Source organism: Gymnoscopelus microlampas (assembly GCF_963454915.1).
Source record: "Gymnoscopelus microlampas genome assembly, chromosome: 2".
Taxonomy (NCBI): domain Eukaryota; kingdom Metazoa; phylum Chordata; class Actinopteri; order Myctophiformes; family Myctophidae; genus Gymnoscopelus; species Gymnoscopelus microlampas.
Window position 1 is genome coordinate 46,310,217 of NC_139939.1, and position 17,445 is coordinate 46,327,661.

General features: G+C 41.4%; 1 protein-coding gene across 1 annotated transcript; it reads left to right on the forward strand.

Annotated features, from left to right (window-relative positions):
• Positions 1-1,697: 1,697 nt before the first annotated feature.
• LOC311055423 (hsp90 co-chaperone Cdc37-like) lies at positions 1,698-9,454 on the forward strand (the record flags this gene model as incomplete). Its single annotated transcript, XM_084071615.1, has 8 exons — positions 1,698-1,814; positions 3,549-3,851; positions 4,687-4,792; positions 4,971-5,086; positions 5,820-5,942; positions 7,305-7,487; positions 8,238-8,309; positions 9,308-9,454. The coding sequence occupies 8 exons, from the start codon at positions 1,698-1,700 to the stop codon at positions 9,452-9,454; spliced, it is 1,167 nt and encodes a 388-aa protein (XP_083927741.1).
• Positions 9,455-17,445: the final 7,991 nt, after the last annotated feature.

Consider the following 17,445-nt stretch of genomic DNA (forward strand, 5'->3'; position numbering starts at 1 on the left):
TGTGGGCCGGGCCGGTGGGGGGGGGGATTGTTGGGGGGGTTTGTTTATGTGCTCCCACATTTTTTGTTTCCTTAGCTATTTGTCTTCCTGTTATGGTTTATATATTTTTTATATATATTAGGTTTTTTGTATATATTTGATGCTTTTTAGCAGTTGTATGCATTTGATGCTTTTTGTTGTGTGTTTTTAACCATGATGTACAGCACTTTGGTCGGCCTTTGGTTGTTTTTAGATGTGCTTCATAAGTAAAGTTGACTTGGCTTGACCATTAGCTTCAATTATCAAATGAAATACTTTTTTTCCCAAAAAGTAGTGGAGGTACATCTGTGGCCTACTGTCAGTGTGCACACGAAATGTGGTTCTAATCAGTCGAGCTGTTGGCGAGGTTAACCCAGACACACAGACACACCGACCTCTAGATGTCTAGACTCCTGCAGACTCAGCCATGTTGTAAAGAAGAGAGATCATCAGATCTTCATTCCTTTCAATCATTCTGTGATTTCTCACTTCACCAGTAAATTGTCATATTTAACCACCTAAATCCCAGGATCAATATTCTCAGAGAAAACGTTAGCAGAAAATCGCATGTCAAAACGCTTGCAACGCGTTGTAAGCTTGTAGATATGCTATTTTCTGCAAAGATATTTAATGTAGTGCGAAAACAGAAAATACACTAGCATAGAGCCCTGAGGGACTCCGCTCAACCATATTAAGTGGTTAAATACTACATTTTCATATAGTATGCCTCTGTCATTTACTCTCATTTTAATAACTGTCCAGTCAACTGGGAAATACAGGTTACATTGTGACACATGGGCGAAAGTAACGATTCAGTTACCTGGAAAGTGGACAGTATGACTGAGTGGAATCCGGACCCCATATTATGCTACACTTATTGACAGCTTACACTTGCAAAGTGCAAGATCAGAGTAAATGGCATTAACTCTAGTCAACACTGTCAGGGTAAATGGTCATACAATTATGATACAAAGTATCAATATATCAATGAGCTGGTATATTGCAATGCATGCTTAGTTACACTGAAGTCATGACTGCCTCTCGCTGCTCTTATCTATGTTTATTTTAGGATTGTTAGGATATTGACTCCTTATTGCTTTTATTCATGCACTTTAAATAGGCTATTTAACACTGATCTTTTTTAGGCATTTTATAACAATGAGATTTTTAAAAATATATCTGCTTTGTAAAGTGGTGATAATAAAGTTTGACCTTGACCTTGAGCTGGACATAATTGCAGCCATACAGTAAGTGACCTCATTAATGAACGGTGCTATGTCTTTGGCCACTGCATGTATTAAAATATCAGTGTGTCCTTCCTGTCATCTAGTGGCTAAAATGCACAATTACCTTCAGACAAGATAGCTTATTCGGTTTAGCAATGCTTAAAAAATATTAAGAGGTAAAAGTAAGCATTTACTTACTTATTCAACAAATTAAACATCAAATCATGATATAAATGGGCTCAGACTGTAGCAACCTGTCACAGCATTTAATGCGTTGCACTAGCAAGTAAAGGGAGATTAAAATGAACAGCTTATTGTCAGTCGGCCTAAGAGGATTTGTGTCTTCTCTAGCCTTAACATTTCCGGCATTTAAGTAAGGCTTGTCTCTCAAACAACAGCTCCTATCGCTTAGGCCTATACGGTTGATTCTGAACCCACTGCAGGAGTGAGAGGATGTCGATCAGCACCGGTATTGATTACAGCGCCTGGGATCACATCTACGTCTCAGACGATGAAGATGTGACTCATCCCAACGTGGACACCGAAAGCTTGTTCAGGATGAGACATCGGGTAGTCAAGAAACTTAATGATGAATTGACATAGAGGTAGGCCTAGATATAAAGAGTAGACTAAGTGTAAGTAAGTATTTCCCTAGCCCTGGTCCAGAGCGTTAGAGAGAACCCACTAACGCTCTGGACCTGGGCTAGTGTTTCCCCTACCAGTGCCTTGCCAATGACTATGTTATTTATCTAACTAATTAGCCATGTTTCACATGACGCTTGTATACAAGCGTCATGGTGCCATGTCCCCCAGGTTTATCGGTTTATTTATTTTTGTTACATTGCCAACTCTCACATGTACATAAACGTTCAGATTTCAAACATAAAGTGCTTACCACCGAGCCACGGATGTTACCTCGCGATGCGGACCACATTAAGTACCCGCATCTCCCGTATTGTTCAATAAAAAGCATTTTAATCCGATCGCCGGCCATTTTCTCCAAATTTTCTCCGATACTTTCAACCATGCGATACCTAATGGTTGGGAGGTGTATTGCATTCTGATACATTACCCAAAAAAAAGCCAAAAAAAGAAAATGGCCGGCGATGGGATTAAAATGCTGTTTATTGAACAATACGGGGGATACGGGTACTTAATGTGGTCCGCATCGCGAGGTAACATCCGTGGCTCGGCGGTAAGCACTTTATATTTGAAATCTGAACGTTTATGTACATGTGAGAGTTGGCAATGTCAACAAATAGAACTCCCCGAAAACCCAGGGGGACATGGCACCATGACTGTCATGGTATGACAGTCATGTTTCAGGGCTACTAATGTGCTTTCAGACCACTGAATGGCCAGCCAGTGTTTATTTTTGTAAGTTGTCAGAGTAAATCATGCTCACTCACATGATGGTGTCGCTTCCTGACAAGATGTGTTCATGAGTATACATTTAGCTTACACACTCTGACCAAAGAACTGAAGGCATTTATAGAGAGTTTGACCAGATTGTAGCTAAATAGGATAGCCTACTTCAAAGGGAGTGTTAGTGTATAGCTGCAAATCTCACCAAGCCTTCCATGAAATTATACACCTGAATCATCAGTTATAAAATCACAACTTTAATTTGGATTACATAATTGTGAATTAACATGTTAATACGAAATGGCCAATATGCCTCTTCATTTCTAATTAGCTTAAATGCTGCCTAATTGTCAGGATGCCTGCAAGGTGAAAGGTTGATTTCAGAGTCATGGCTCCATCCATATGTTTGTGTACGTGTGTACCTCATTGCATTCCTTGAATTCCATTCCTGGATTAGACATGAGATTATAGTCTTACTGGTAATGGTGGGAAATCCAAATAACACCCAATATGTGACATGCTAATACAGTATCTCCTATAGTCTCCCTTAGGCCATCTTTGAGGGCCCCTGTTAACCACGTTAACCAACCTGGCGTCCCCATTTTGGGCTTATAGAAAAAGTCAAACATTTTCAAAATAATTCAAAATGTTTCACATACTTCCACATTAATGCTCACATTTTTTTTTGCAGAGCAGAATCTACAAGCTCTGTAGATCAGCTATTTTTGGAAAAAACGGATACGTTAAAATAGGGCTTAAGAAGTTAAGCAATGGCCTTTGGGATCGTCCATATCTTTCACCCCTTTTTTTTGTGCCAGTGACTTCCCATGAGCATCCCTCCATCATTTCAACCCCCATCCATTGTTTCTCCACACTCCACTCATTCATATCTTCTTTCATTTATCTCTGTGATCCCCACTATGGCCTGACGCCTGACAGGCCCGTTTGGAGCGAATGGCAGAGTTTCAGCAGAGAGGTGAAGATTTGGAACAGAACTTAGAAGAGTGTAAACGGTGCATGGAGGAAGCACAGGGACGACTTGGAGAGCTGGAAGAGAATGAAGGAGGAACAAAGGAGGGACAAGAGGATGAAAGCAAAGCTGAACTAAAGGAACTCCAGGAAAAGTTGAAGAAATTGAGGAGGGATGAAAAGAAGTTTGTCAAAATGTTGCAGGAGTACGAGAGAGAAAAGAAGAAACTGCCATGGAATGTTGACACGCTCAGTAAAGAGGGCTTCAGCAAGGTGAGGGAAAGATCTCACTGTAGGACTATGAATAAAGTCACACACAAAGCAAGGTTTAGCCTTTTTTTGGTTGCTGGATGGGTTTTAGGGCTACTGTATCCTCCACTAAAGAAATTCTTAGTCAACTAGCGTAGCAGTCATAGGAATTTATTTAATATTCGATAGTTGATTTAATCAACAAATCTGTAAAATTGCCTTTGCCACATACAATCATGCAGAGACCAGCATTATCAGGTTGGTGAGGTCTAAAGTTAGTTTCACAATGGCTACTGGCTATTGGCCTATACTGACTGTGTTGTATAAAGGGTTGTATGAGCATGGACTTGTTTGTTTTTATCGGAGGCACCAAGACGAAAAAAGACAGCTCAGACTGAGTTTTATGACCACTTTACACAAGATGATTGAGATGATGGGAGCGAGCCACGATGCAAGCAAAACTCTCAAAAGACCAAACTGACCGATCATTCAACTATGAGGGGACAGCCCTAATTGGTTTGCAGGGCGATTCCCGTGATGCATTGCATGACTTGGCAGATATGGTTGAGTTTAGAGGTTATTAAGTGTAGGTATGGTTTGGTGTAGTTAAGGTGATCTGGGATGGGGGTTAGTAACTGAGATTGCGCTTTGTTTGGCTCAAATCATCACGCAATGTACTGAATGCTGGGTATCATCCTGCTAACCTAAACATTTACATTTATTGTCATATGACAGGGTCACTGAAGAAGAAAATAAAGCACTTATTTTCAGCGAGTGACACAATCCTATGACAAACTAGAAATGATCTTTAACACACACCTTAATTTTGTCAGCCTCTCTCCCTCATTCTGCTTTCTAGAGTGTAGTGAACGTCAAGCCAACAGCAATGGAGGAGACAGAGGAGGAGAAGGAGGAGAAACACAAAACCTTTGTGGACAAGTATGAGAAGCAAATCAAGCACTTTGGTGGGTTTTAGGATTACAACATGTGTTCTTGGCCACTATGTACCTCCTCTCCTTTGTCTTTAAAGGGAAATCTTGACGCTTATACAACGTTTTTTCTGTGTGTGTGTGTGTGTGTGTGTGTGTGTGTGTGTGTGTGTGTGTGTGTGTGTGTGTGTGTGTGTGTGTACGCATGTGTCAGGCATGATGCGGCGCTGGGATGACAGTCAGAAGTACCTGTCGGATAATTCACACCTGGTGTGTGAGGAGACGGCTAATTGTCTTGTCGTCATGTGCATTGACTTGGAGTTGGAGGAGGTGAGTGGACTTGATTGATTGATTGATTGATTGATTGATTTTATGTGGTAGGATATACCAACGCAATATAAATCATGCCCAGGATAAAATACAAATTTCCAAAATGGTCCTGCCATTGCAACCATATGGTGAAGCACCAGTAAAATAAATAAAAAAGAAATCTAACCTCTCCATAAAACATTTTTCACGTGATTTTTAACCACTTACACGTAAACCCCAGCATCCGTATTGTGGGGAACACTTTAGCAGAAAATAACACATCGACAAGCTCACAACACGTCGTGCTGCCACACGTGAGCTTGTTTATCGGCTGTTTTCAGCAAAAGCTTTCCCCACAATAACAGAAAGCAGAAAATAACAATAAACAATAATAAACTAGTATAGAGCCCTGAGGGACTCCGCTCAACCATATGGGGTTAAAACCCAATATACTGTACCTAGTTGCCCCGGGCTCTACTAGTTCCTCTAGTCTAGTGTTTCCCTCTACAACAAATCTCTTTGCCGAATGTAACTTGTAGATGGGTTATATTTGCTATATGTTCACCCCTGAATAGGGACGTTGGGTTCAAGTGGTTAAAAGAAAGTCTGTTCAGAATGAGATTGCCTTGCAGGGGCAGGTCATTAAAGAGAAATACCTGTTTGAATACTGTGTATGTGTGAGGGAATGCATGCCCTTCAGTGTGTTTAAAAAAATACAATTTAGTCAAGATTTTCATGTGTGTATGTATCGCAGAAACACGCATTAATGGAACAGGTGGCTCACCAGACCATAGTGATGCAGTTTATCTTGGAGTTGGCTCGGGCGCTGGAGATCGACCCACGAGGTTGCTTTCGACAGTTCTTCTCCAAGATTAAGGTCTGTGAGGGTGTTTCAGTTTTGTGTGTATGTGTGTATGTGTCTGTGGGCCCTATTTTCGCCAGTGCCTTACCCATTGTCCCGAAAACTTTTTTTTTTACTATTTTCAAAAACATTTTCAAATAGTTCAAATAGCCAATCTACAAGTTCTCAACGTGTCGATCGGTAGATCGGCTCGTTGAACTATTTGAAAATGTTTTTAAAAATGGCAAAAAAGTTTAGGGATGTTGTTTCTTATTTACAATGGCTGGTTTGAAAGTTAGTTAGTTAGTTAACTGCACAAATGTCACGCAAAGCTTGGCCAATCAGTTAAGCTGATAGGTCCGGTTTGGCCAATGGAAGCATACATCGGCTGAGCACACCAAACACACCGGATTTGTGAGTTCTCCTCAGACCCGCGGTCAGACAGATAGAGATATTTGTGTTTTTTTTGGTTCTCGGAAACCATTCGGCACTACACACCTCTGGGTCATACGACACATGACAAGTTTGAGACGGTTCGGTATATACTCTTTCCAAGTTACGCCAGCCGCAGAGTGACGCACAGATCACATATGGTCCTTACACAATGAGTGCATTTATTTAGGGTGATTAATTCACATTCATTTTAACTGCTATTCGTGTCATGAGTACCTCCACACAGGACGCAAATTGTATGTGAAAGACTTGGTTTCACTGAATAAAAGCTTCAGCCTGTATGAAAGTGGCATCACCAAATTAATAGTTTGATGTGAAATATTCACAGACGCATTTTCTGATCATTTATTCGTCACACTCCGTGTGTGTAAGGCTTTAATAGGCCTTAATAGGTCTTAATAGGTGATTTGTGGTCTAATGTGAGTGAGCTCTAGTCGGCTCATGCCAGCAGCCATTCCCAACAGGAGAGCATAGGTGGGTAGGAGACATGCAAACAGTCAGTGTCCCTTTCTGGTGGTTCTAATAGGAGAACACATCTGCCCTCTGATTAGCCGCCACTTGACTCTGTCACTGTGTGTATTTGCATAAAGTTCAACCTTTTTCAACTTCTTTTTATGCAAAGTCACGGCGCTTTTGTGACCAGGCATCTCGCCGCTCCATGTCGCTCAGTGTAGCCCAGTTACCATAGGAAATAAATTACCGTTGGGCGCACAGTAAAGGCATATGGAATGAATGAATGCAAATGCAATGCCAGTTAAAGAAATCAACCTCAGTGTGTGTGTGTGTGTGTGTGTGTGTGTGTGTGTGTGTGTGTGTGTGTGTGTGCGTGTGTGTGTGTGTGTGTGTGTGTGTGTGTGTGTGTGTGTGTGTGTGTGTGTGTGTGTGTGTGTGTGTGTGTGTGTGTGTGTGCGTGCGTGCGTGCGTGCGTGTGTGCGTGCACTTCAGACTGCAGACAAGCCTTACCAGGATGCATTCAATAATGAGCTTGAGTCATTGAAGGAGCGGGTCCACAGCTGTGCTCAGATCCGCATTGAGAATGCTATGAGGGAGTATGAGGAGGAGGAGAGGCAGAGGAGGCTGGGACCAGGTGGCTTAGACCCCGTTGAGGTCTACCAGTCACTCCCTGAGGTAACGCTCACACCCTCAAACACTTTGAAAAGTACTAACATGTAAGTGTACTTTTTAGGGTTCATTTTGGCAGCAATTTACTCGCGTGTTTTGTCTGATCCAAACACATACAGTATATATTTCTAAATCGCTTCTACTGTTCTCTGTGGTATATTCAGAAAAATATTAAAAAAATATCTATTCATGGCTGTCATGTTGTTGCATATACAGCATAAAATTCAAGCAGCGCAGCAGGTGCTCTGAGTCTTTGATTAGACAGCGGTCTGTTATAGAGCTCATCGGTCAAGCATTCATCCAAGCCGTGTAATAATACAATATAACATGTCTCACCTAGACACAGAATCTGAAACAAATTTTGACTCGATGGTCTAAATTCGATTCATCCCCTGAGCAAGGAGGCAGGCTGTATTAGCTCAATGGTAAAAAATTCAGGACTTGCGAAGGAAACCGGGTTAAAATCCGGGGTAGAAGAGGAAAGTTACATAGTGCAGCTTTAAATGCAGAGGAAAAAGTTCACGTATGTGCAAATGTACTGTGACACAAAATACTCCAAAGGAATGGGGACCTTTTTATTATTATGTATGCATTTTAAATATGGCAATTATCTAGACATTTTGACTTTCAATGTCAGTAGGCCTATACAAACGTTGCAACCTACACTTATTACCATGGAATGTAGCAGGACCATGCTGTCTGGCCTGTGAGTTGTTGTCCTTGCTTTCAGGCTGATGACACTTTCTGTTTTCATAGGAAATGCAGAGGGGTTTTGATGAGAAAAACTTTGAGATGCTGCAGGACGCTATGAGCAAACTAGACATCATGGTAAGTGACTTTGGGTAGGTGTTTGTGTGTGTGTGTGTGTGTGTGTGTGTGTGTGTGTGTGTGTGTGTGGGGGGGGGGGGGGGGGGGTATGTAGCGGGTGTAAAATAGCAGTCATTTTCCAGTGTATAAATATTTTTTAACAAACCTTGCAATTTGAATTGTGACCTGTCTGTGATATGTTTTGTGCATAATAGTTTTTTCTCTAAAGTTCTAAACGCTTAATTTCCTCATGTTTGAATAATACCATTGATTTTCTACACCTTGCAGATTGATTTGTTACAGTAGGACTGGAATACTTTGTTCGAGGAAATGTCTTAAGCATGTTTCCTTTCACAACAAACAACCCAACAACAAAAATCTTGCAATTTGGAAATTGTATTAGCCAATATGACACATACACATGTTTACATTTATCGCTGACCCAGACAATAAAATAACACATTGTCATTAGAGAACAAGTCAAAAAGTGACTTGGGCAGCATAAAACATAATTATGGCCTATCTACAAGTTCACAGCGTGCTGCACCGCGACGCCTTGTGAGCTTGTAGATTGGCTATTTTCACTTCTTTTATGATGAGGTTTTTAGCTGGGCAGCCCCGTAACCATGGCAACATTGTTTTACACAAAAACGCTAATAAGCAGCTGAGATTTGGTGAAATTGAAAAAGGGGGCTTCGCTGTTCCGTGCACATGGTAATGGTCAATGGCTGTGTGCAAATTCAGATCATTGCTCCTGCCACTGAGGAGAACCGGGCAGAACAGTTTTTGCCTCACCACGCACTACAAACAAACAGAGCTTTCTCAAATTATAGGAGGATGTAGCAGAGTACAACTATAAATGATGGGGGAAAAAATGAAATACTTCATTACAGAAAAAGTCCCTCAAAATTAGTATAGTATTTGAGTAAATACATTTAGTTAATTTCCACCACTGATTATTATTTTTCATTATTTGTCTGAGCCTGGAACCTGCTGTCTAATTTGAATTATCTTCAAAGGAGGGAAAATATCATCTGATGAGGTGCGTTGACTCTGGACTCTGGGTCCCTGACTCAGGAAGGGATGATGATGAAGATGAAGGAGATGATGATGACAAGGATGAGGAGGGTGCCGAAGGAGGAGAACGGGAAGGAATAGTCGAATGAAAAGGAAATGTCACCAGTGGAACTCCAAAGAGTTTACAAAATGCAGCCAAATCCATTTGTACCCATAAGGCAGTTGTTCTCAAGCCTTTTAATTTTAAGGACCCCCACAGTTCTCAGAGTTACAGACCTGTAAGGGTCCATTTCCCCTCAAGGAACCCTGAGGGTCCCTGGGCCCCACTTTGAGGACCATTGCCGGAAGGGACCATTTGTATTTGAGTTTAAATGGATCTAAAGTGTCTAAATGTCATAAAGTTACATGAGAATTAGATTCATAGTGGTGATATTGAAATACTATAAGATTAGTCTTTTTTTGTTCGGTAATAATTTCAAGTAAATTGAATCATAGTGATATTAAACTACTCCTCATTTAGCAGGGGTGCCTCTCTAACCATAATTTCAGAACATCTTTTCATATCAGTGTCCCCAGGACACAATCATTTGATAAGGGGGCCCATGGCCTAATGAAAGTCACTTTGGGGGGTACATGATGTAAAAATGAAAACACACACACACGCACGCACGCACGCGCGCGCGCGCACACACACACACACACACACACACACACACACACACACACTCACTCACTCACTCACTCACTCACTCACTCACTCACTCACTCACTCACTCACTCACTCACTCACTCACTCACTCACTCACTCACTCACTCTCTCACTCCTGTCCAAATTGTTCAAAATACTGCATTTGTTGCCACCAGGACAATGATGGCCATTTCTGTTTTCAGTGGTTGGGGGTAAGGTCCTTATACACCTCTGGGGTGTTTATTTCGCGTAATTAATTTGCATCAATTAAAAACAAATTAGGGCTTTTATGCCTTTATTTATTTATAGGTCTTTGGGGTCGGTACTCAAACCCACGACACGCTGTCAGGCTGGCATTGCAGCCTAGGGGGCCTGGACCGCCACGCCGCGGCCCGGGCCAATTTGCATTCATTTAAACTGCTGTGTGTCTCATGGGTACATCCACACAGAACGAGAATATTACGTGCCGATAAAGCGATGTAATTATTTTTCAAACAAGCTTGATTTTTCACCAGTTCAATTATGGCATCACAAGACCTGTCATCACAAAGGTTCTAGTTTCAAAGGCACCTCTTGAAAAAATGTCACTGCACTCAAATTCTACAGAACAAGGCTAAATGTCTTCTTATCATCATTACCTCCAGATCCTCTTTGGTGCAGGAGATTATTATATATAGATTATGATTATATTATATAACAGTGCCCCAGGCAAAGGTCCTTGATTCCAAGACACTATTTGGAACATGTTTACTCTGCATTTAAATCCTACAAGGTTAAGTGTGACTCCTTTCCCTCCTTCAAAACCGTCATAAAAAGCTGTCTGCAATTTGCAACTGGTCCAAGAAAAGTCTTCGAAGCTTGACACTAGAAATGACAGAATTTTTTTCTGTACATATATGTTGCTACTAGTGTTGAGGATTTATTGTATGTTATTATGTCTTTAAATGTCTTGATGAATTGAATACATACGGTAGGACCACAATGGAAACAAGCCCTTAGGGCTTGTTCTGTTATCCTTTTAGCGTCATTGTATAATTGTACCACTGTACTATTTGAAAAACTGTTAATAAAGTATTCAATCAATCAATCAAAGTATTATGAGAAATAATTATGAGTTTTTTTTCTCTAATCTTTCACTGAAGAGCATGCAAGATAAAGGGGAAGAAAAAAACCTCTGTGGTAAGATGTTCCCAAGACTGTCGGTTCAAACCCTACTTTCACACTTCCATATTAGTAGTGGAGTAGATATTGAAAGGAGTTGCAACTGTTCTATAAATATCAGGGGCATCAATAGATATCTGTGAAAGTTCAGTTGGGTGAGGCATGTTCTTACCATAACCCCCAATATTTGATCTTGGGAACATTAGAGAATGTCTTAACACAATATACTTGCTGTTACATCAGTGTGAAAGAGGCAGAGCCTTTCTATCTCAGCTACACTGCTGATATTTTACTAAGATTCAAGGCCCTTGGCTCACACTGAAAGTTTTTCAATCTATAAGAAAGTGTTAGAGTGGGGTTTAAACCAATTATCTTGGGAACATCTAGAGAACATCTTAAAGGGATATTTCACTTTCAAAAAAACTTTTGGTCATTTTATGGTCTACTCAGGCTTTAGTGAGCCCTCCAGACCGTTTTTAAGTTGCTTTATTCAGTATTTAGATATTTGATATTCATTTTACCAGCCACGCCCCCTTCCTATACAAACCCATTATAACTTAAAACTAAAAATGTAATCTGTTTAACCATCAAAAACACCCGTCCTTGGTTCTGGTGACTCACCCTGCCCTCCTAATGCGTGAGGGGGCCGTGTTTTTTTGATTACTTTTTTCATTTATTTTTAATATTTTTTTTTGGAAAATGAAAAAATTAAATACAAAAAATATATATTAAAAATAAATGAAAAAAGTAATAAAAAAAACACGGCCCCCTCACACATTAGGAGGGCAGGGTGAGTCACCAGAACCAAGGACGGGTGTTTTTGATGGTTAAAAAGGTTAAAAATTGAGTTTTAAGTTATAATGGGTTTGTATAGGAAGGGGGCGTGGCTGGTAAAATGAATATCAAATATCTAAATACTGAATAAAGTAACTTAACAATGGTCTGGAGGGCTCACTAAAGCCTGAGTAGACTATAAAATGACCAAAAGTTTTTTTGAAAGTGAAATATCCCTTTAAGTTAACACAGTGAGCCACAGCGCTTTACAGTCTCTCCTTCACCATTAACATGAATTCTGTCTCCATATACCTCACCTCTGCACAACAGAACTGTTGCACTCTTTACATTGATTTGGAAGATGATAGCCTTCTATACCTTTTGTACCCATTGTAAGACTACTTAGTGCAGTATTAACATAGTACTTGGAGGCCACTCTATGACGCCATGCGTTCGGAACACATGCCCCTTCGGTTATACATTATCTGTTGCACCTGTTGTCAGAGTACTTAGTGCAGTACCCTATATACTGTATATATATATATATATATATATATATATATATATATATATATATATATATTAATAGTAACTAGAGGTTTGGGCCACTTCGGGGCCGCTTGGCCTCCAATTACTATTAACCTCTGGTTATTAATAGTAATTGGAGGCCAGTCTACGATGCCAGTACTATGACGTCATATTGATTACAGAGATCTCCATATATTGACATAAAAGGTAAACAGACAGACAGGCAAACAGATACACAGAGATATGTGAATTTTTGGCCCTGGACAACTGCTGCCGCTCATCCAACCAACTTCCCACTTAATTGGCCCTGTAATCCCTTGGGTCTTTAGCCATAGAGGTATAATATAACTAGAGGGCGGATTGCCCCTCCCCCAGCTATTAATTTCAATGAAATTGCTCAGTGGCGTTTTGAAGCACCCGGAAGCCTGCCGGAAGTAGAATTATTGAGACGTTTTTCAGACGTTTCGACTCGTAGGGTTGCCAACAGTCCCGTATTAGCCGGGACGCCCCGTATTTGAGCCAAAAGGGGCGTGTCCCGTACGGGACTTTGTTTGTCCCGGACTCCGGTGCAAAGGGAAAAATAAAAAATATATTTCTGTTTGCGCACACTGCAGTGTGTCTGGCTGCGTGTTTGTGTGCTGTATGCGAAGGGCGCTAGGACCGCTCAGTTGACAGGGCAGGCACAGTGCTCGCACGAGTGCTTGTGTGTGTGTGTGTGTGTGTGTGTGTGTGTGTGTGTGTGTGTGTGTGTGTGTGTGTGTGTGTGTGTGTGTGTGTGTGTGTGTGTGTGTGTGTGTGTGTGTGTGTGTGTGTGTGTGTGTGTGTGTGTGTGAGAGATTTTCTCCGGTGGGAACGGCATCATTGTTTGTGTGGCATGTCAGCCTGTTCCCAACCCTAACCCTAACTCTAAAACCGAAATAAAGTAACAAAAAAAGTAACTTTACCCGCGGGAAACCCGAAAAAAACCGCGCGCGCACGGGGGACGAGCATGCGCTCTAGTGTCCCTTTTGCGTCCTACTGTACGTCACAACCTACCTCCATGAATGAGCCCGTGTTTATATTTATATTTATTAAATACACTCGAGATGCATATTTATATGTAAATGCATATGTATTTATGTATAATATGTTTACATATTTATATTATATTATATATATTTATATATATAAATATCTCAGTATTTTTTGCTCGTGCATGTATTTCGCCCTGCCTGCAGTTCCAGCGTTGGCCACTGGGGTGTAAGCTTCAGTGTTTCTCAGCAACTCTGGGGGCCTGTCTTTGGCGATACACACGGCAACCTTGAAGTCGATCGGTCGGATGGTTCTCGAGATATGGGGGGTAAACAACACAGACACACTCAGATTTCGTGTTATTATAGATTTACAGTAGATAGATAGATGAACAAGTGGTAAGAAAAACAGAATGATATCATTCAGCACTTCATTCATCCCTGTGTGTATCAGGTTGTTCTTGGTTAGATGGAAAAGTATTTCACTGGACCTGGAGTGGGTTAGTAGAACTACCCAATACAGTAGTAACAAGAATGCACGCCAGGGGGGTCCCCTGACTTTTAAAACCTTTTTAATACCTAAAAAAAAAATGGAATGAAATGAAAAAAGATCATTACTGCATCAAAGGTAATCAACAAACTGTACCATAAAAACTGGTCAAACATTGGCCAAATTGTCAAATAATATAAAAAAATAGCCGATGTATTGAAAGTAAAGCAAGTAAAGAAAAAGCGTTGCAAGGCGTTGTGAGCTTGTAGATCTGCTATTTTCACAATATTTATCTGTGGAACCTAGTCAAACTAAATAATGTCTGAACTCCTACAATTCCAAGTGCTTGTCATGGAGGGGGGGGGGGCAGTTCAAATCTGATTATTTTTGAGGGTCGCGGCCTGAAAAGGTTGAGAACCATTGTGCTAGACAGAGGACAGGTCATGGGTGGAGCTAGAGAAAATGCTATGCAGGCTCCTCCAAAATCACCAGGGTTCTCTTATGTGTCTGTACAACTAAGGGGTCAGGAGATATTATATATCCTATGCTTTAATTGAAAGATTGGCCAAATGACTTCTGTTTATTTTCAAGGGAGCAACTCCACAAAGCATCACTAAAGAAAATGAGCAACGGTATTTGTCATGTCTTTTTGAGGTTTGGGAGAGGTTTGTAATAACCACTTAAACCCTGTATACTTAGTAAACCAGACCTGATTGGCTTTGTACTTGGTCCGCTTTTTTCCCCTGTACACCAAATCTCTTCACCAAAAATAACCGATCTACAAATCTCACAATGTATCGCAACGCAATGTGTTGTGAGCTTGTATGGCAAATGTTCCCCCAGAATGTTCCCCGCAGAATAGGGACACTAGAGATCAAGTGAAGTGGTTCATGTCTAAATGATATTATCCAAGATCACTGGAATAACATGATTTGCCTTTTACAACTCGCAACATTCTGTTTCACTGTAGGATGAGGATCTGCATATGTCGCAGACAAATGTCCTTGAATGACCGTATAAAGGACAATCAATAGGAATAGAGAACATGTGTGTGTCTGCGAAAGGGAGCGCGAGACAAAAGGGGTGGGCAGACAAAGTGTCCTTAACATGTCTGAGATCTTTATGTGGGTATAAGACAGAAATGATGCTCGACTGCTAGAGCAAAGTGATAGGGTGGGGCGATATGAAGAAGTAAAAGGAGGAAGGCGTACATAGCGGGAATAAAGCCCAGGGATGCCATGGATTGGAGGCGGGATAGACTGTTGTATGGGATTAACGGAGATGCTGTGAGTGTGTGCTGAAGGGAGGGAGGAGAGGGACTCTCCATGGAGCCTTTGGGGGTGGTTGGGGGAGACCACTGTGGTAGGAGAGAGGGAGATGAGAGAGAGGAGGGATAGAGGGAGGCTGGTTGAAGCCACAGATATTCATGAAGCCGCCAAGTGTTTTTTTTCTCTCTCTCTCTCCGCTGTGACATACTGCTAGTCTGCAGAGAGAGAGAGAGAGAGAGAGAGGAGGGAAGAGAGAGAAAAAGGAGGGAGATAGCGAAAGCAAGAAAAAAGGCACAGCCCATCTTGTCGTTGATCTTGAGGCGATCAAGGTGAGTGTGTTGTGTTCTTACACTTTGCAGGCTGTGTGCGTGCGTGCGTTTGTTTGTGTGTGTGTGTGTGTGTGTGTGTGTGTGTGTGTGTGTGTGTGTGTGTGTGTGTGTGTGTGTGTGTGTGTGCCTGCAATGCATGTCCAATTAGGCATGGCATTGGGTCTATTTCGTAAGAGCAGCACAGGTTCCTAGTTGAGCTGCATTTTGATGCATTGTTGCTAGATTTTATGAGCTGCTTTATCTATCCTCAGAGGTGGTGGTAGAAGCGGCAGCGGCCACGTGTGTGTGTGTGTGTGTGTGTGTGTGTGTGTGTGTGTGTGTGTGTGTGTGTGTGTGTGTGTGTGTGTGCGTGTGCGTGCGTGCGTGCGTGCGTGCGTGTGTGTGTGTGTGTGTGTGTCTGTCCATAATTCTCAGTGAACGTAATAATCTACAGCATTTGTCATTTTGTCATCCCAGCTCTCTTTGTTATGTTTGTTTGTGTAGACTGTTATGCGTTTCTTCCATTAAGTGGGTGTGTTGCTAGTGGTGACCCTGGTAAAAGTCGTCTCCACCACTGCCACTCTGTACCAGCTCAGTGAGAAACACAGCGGTAAACTGTATCCATTGGAATTAGGTCAATTCTTACTGCTTACTACAGTATTAATTATATAACATCCCTGAGCTTTTGTGTTGCAGTGTCTGTGTTCACAATTGGACACTCTCAATTTACAAGCCTCTGTATCTATTCAACATGGTTGTAAAAACTATATTCATCACTGCTCCTCTCATGTCCTTCATTTATCTATTCTAACTGACCACAATCTTCTTTTCCGATTTAAAGATTTCTCTCCTCTTTCTCCTCTGTACTGCTCTTTTATCACAAAAAAATATGACATATGTTGTACATTCCTTTTTTTATTCATTATTACTGTATATGACATTAGTATCCTTAACCACCCTGACGTCACTATATTGGGCATATCATTATAGGCTAAAATAGCAGGTATAGCTGTGAGCTTGTGGCTCCTTATTTCCAAAGGACAGTAACTCACACAACACTGAGTTATAAGAGGGAAGTCGGAAGATATTTAAAAGAGGTATGAATCCTTTGTTATTATATACTAATTACCAATCTCTCTTTTTCCACAAGGAGGCTAACATGAAATGGACACACCGTAGCCGAAGAAAAACAAAGACTTCAGCAAACACAACTTGGATTTTTGAATGTCTTGACATTGACTCCTTAAATGAACCAAACTCTCTCAAGCCTAACGTCTGTCCTAAGCAGAAGCCGGATCCAGCCAGGCAATTAAACTGTGGAAAATTCTGACTTGAGAGCAAATGTTTGGATGTGGGATTGACAATTTAAAGTACTAGTGTGTACTGTACACGTGGTAACAGTGTTCTGGCTTGGACATTTCATGAAAACAATCCTCGACATTGGATGAGCAAATCAAAACACCTGGATAAAAAGTGGTTGACACCATGACCTTTGACTGGTATAAGCCACTGGCTGGCCTAACCAAAGCCAGACGAAAAATGAACACAAATCATGTATTTTTTGTCAGCAAGTGATAGAAAACATGACATTAGTTCTGCTTCTTCTTCCAACTCCGGTACATGAAGGCCAACAGGTCATAAAAAACGATAACTAACTCATCGGGGAGCTTCCAAGGAGTACATGAATGCGGTTTGACAGGATAACACATAGTCCCCGCCAGTCCAAATCTTGAGCTTGACGGAGTGCGAGGCACTTGGCTCGGTCAGATCCAAATGGGGACCGGTTGTGACCGGTCTGACCCCGGTTTCACCTTGTAGTGAGTGAACTTTGACCTCCGGTCCTGGCTCTCCACCTGCTCTGCTGCCTGGGTTCCGGAACACTCCGCCCTGGGGCCCAGAACGAACCAATCAGA